The sequence below is a fragment of the Cotesia glomerata genome, unplaced genomic scaffold (genome assembly GCF_020080835.1).
Source record: "Cotesia glomerata isolate CgM1 unplaced genomic scaffold, MPM_Cglom_v2.3 scaffold_2272, whole genome shotgun sequence".
In the NCBI taxonomy this organism is placed as follows: Eukaryota; Metazoa; Arthropoda; class Insecta; order Hymenoptera; family Braconidae; genus Cotesia; species Cotesia glomerata.
In genome coordinates, this window is record NW_025402744.1 from 1 (window position 1) to 2,013 (window position 2,013).

At 42.6% G+C, this 2,013-nt stretch overlaps 1 protein-coding gene across 1 annotated transcript; it reads left to right on the plus strand.

Annotated features, from left to right (window-relative positions):
* The first annotated feature begins 855 nt into the window (after positions 1-855).
* Positions 856-1,248, plus strand: LOC123274123 (ankyrin repeat and SOCS box protein 3-like). Its single transcript, XM_044741617.1, has one exon. The coding sequence runs from the start codon at positions 856-858 to the stop codon at positions 1,246-1,248; it is 393 nt and encodes a 130-aa protein (XP_044597552.1).
* The last annotated feature ends 765 nt before the right edge of the window (positions 1,249-2,013 follow it).

Below are 2,013 nucleotides of genomic sequence, written 5' to 3' on the forward strand. Positions count from 1 at the left end.
CTCTAGTTTAACCTTTTTATGGATAAAATATCAAAATTTGGGAATCCACCCCATAAACACCGAGAAGCAACCCCACAATGCCACAATTGTTCGATTTTTCATTGATTTAAATTGAAATTCTCGGTGTCCACTCAAAATAAGTCAAAGAAAATTATTGTACTTTTTAATGTTATCCCCATCTTGTAGAACAGATGAAGAAGTGCTGAACACGGTCGCGTCATCGTTGAAACAGCTGGCTGAACAAAAACAATGCAAAACACTACGAATGCCTACAGGGATCGAGTTACTCAGTGAAACGATGCAAGCATACTACGTATCAAGATTGAGAGAGATATTTTCGAATACGGAAATAAAAATAACTGTATGCAGTGGAAAATTAGAAGTGCCGTAAGCTACCAATAGAAGATCACTAATAAGAGATCACCATACATCAGCTGTAGGAGGACACAAGGGCATGACGGGAAGGCCATATCGCCGCATAAGAAGCCAATTCTGCACTGGAGAACTATGCACAGCAGGATGTAAGGAACTATATCAAGATCTCTGTTTTATTTTGTCAACAGCGAAAAACTAGTACGTGTAAAACCAAAAGCCCATGAGGTTATCCACTGATACTCCAGAGATATGGACGAAGACATCAGAAAAATAACCAACATCGATGCAAGGACTACGGCCTGGGATACGTACCAGAGCCATGGAACCACGGATATACACTTCTAGGGAAAGCCTTTGGCAAAATGGAGGAAAGACATCGGCGGCAGTGAGCTAATCCAGATTAGGAGCCAAAATAGATGGAAGCAGATCAAAAAAAATTCAACAGTGCCTTTGTGTAGAGCCTCCCTAGGCCGAGAAATGATGAGGAGAAAAGCCTGGCTTCGTATACATCGAGGAGCACGACTGGATGCCGACAATGATGACAGTGGTAACCGGCCAATACACGAATTAATAATAGACAGAGATTTTGGATCAAGACGCGTAAGAGTCACGAGCAGAAGAATGTTATACCACATAATCCGACAAGGGGTAGATCTATCAGCAAAAAATAGAAAAGGTCAAGCAGCAATCCACCTAGCCGCAAAGCAAGGTATATGGGACTTATTCAACGTCCTGATGGAGGAAGGCTCAACAATCAACCTAGAAGACGACAATGGAAGAACAGCATTATTCTACGCAGTAGAAGGAAGACAAAAGGGAAAAGTGGATAAACTACTTCGGATGGGCGCTGGAGTTAATCACACTGATAACTAAGGAATGACGCCATTGATGATGGTCTTTAACAAACGGGTAGACTACGTCCACGCAATCAAGAGATGGCCTGGAGCAATGAGTACACAACACTCTTCAATATTGTAAAAAGTTTTGCAATTGACACTTTTGGAGCAAAAGTGAACCGGTGTACCACAGAGGAAGGCATCACAGCACTGCACATGGCCACACATAGAGGATATGAAGAAATAACCAGGATATTGCTAATCAATGGAGCAGATATCAACGCAAAGACAAAAAGAGGGAGGTACGTCCCGCAGTTCAGCAGGTATCACAGAGAAGTAGCCGATATGCCAACGGGTTACGACTCTGGCATCCCGAGGAATACAAGGAACCACGGAACCCGCGGTCAGACACAAGTACGCGACCTAATCAAATGCTGACTTTTGAAGTGGCAGGCAGGAGGCAAATGAATAGTGGAAGAATTAAAATCAGAAATAGCATGTGTTGAGGAAAAATTCGAAGACTTCGAACGCGAAGTACTGAACGAAATGGAGATTATGAAGAGTACACCTACGACAAAACAGTCGATAACCTTGTTCGACATCTAGAGGGCTTCAGAGGAGCAGATGATTGTCTACTGCAGGAACGCGGGATTCCTGAACATTATAGAGGAGAGGTTAGGAAATACAAACAGCTTCAGAGAAAAGAGTTGAGAGAGAGAAAGTGTGGGCATTACGAAGAAAGAAGATGATTGATACTGCAAGAGAAGAATTAGAAGAAGTCAAGTTTCTACGCCATCTACAA

Excerpts from the sequence above, each read along its gene's own strand:
- LOC123274123 (XM_044741617.1), top strand. The coding sequence starts at position 856 with ATGAGGAGAAAAGCCTGGCTTCGTATACATCGAGGAGCACGACTGGAT.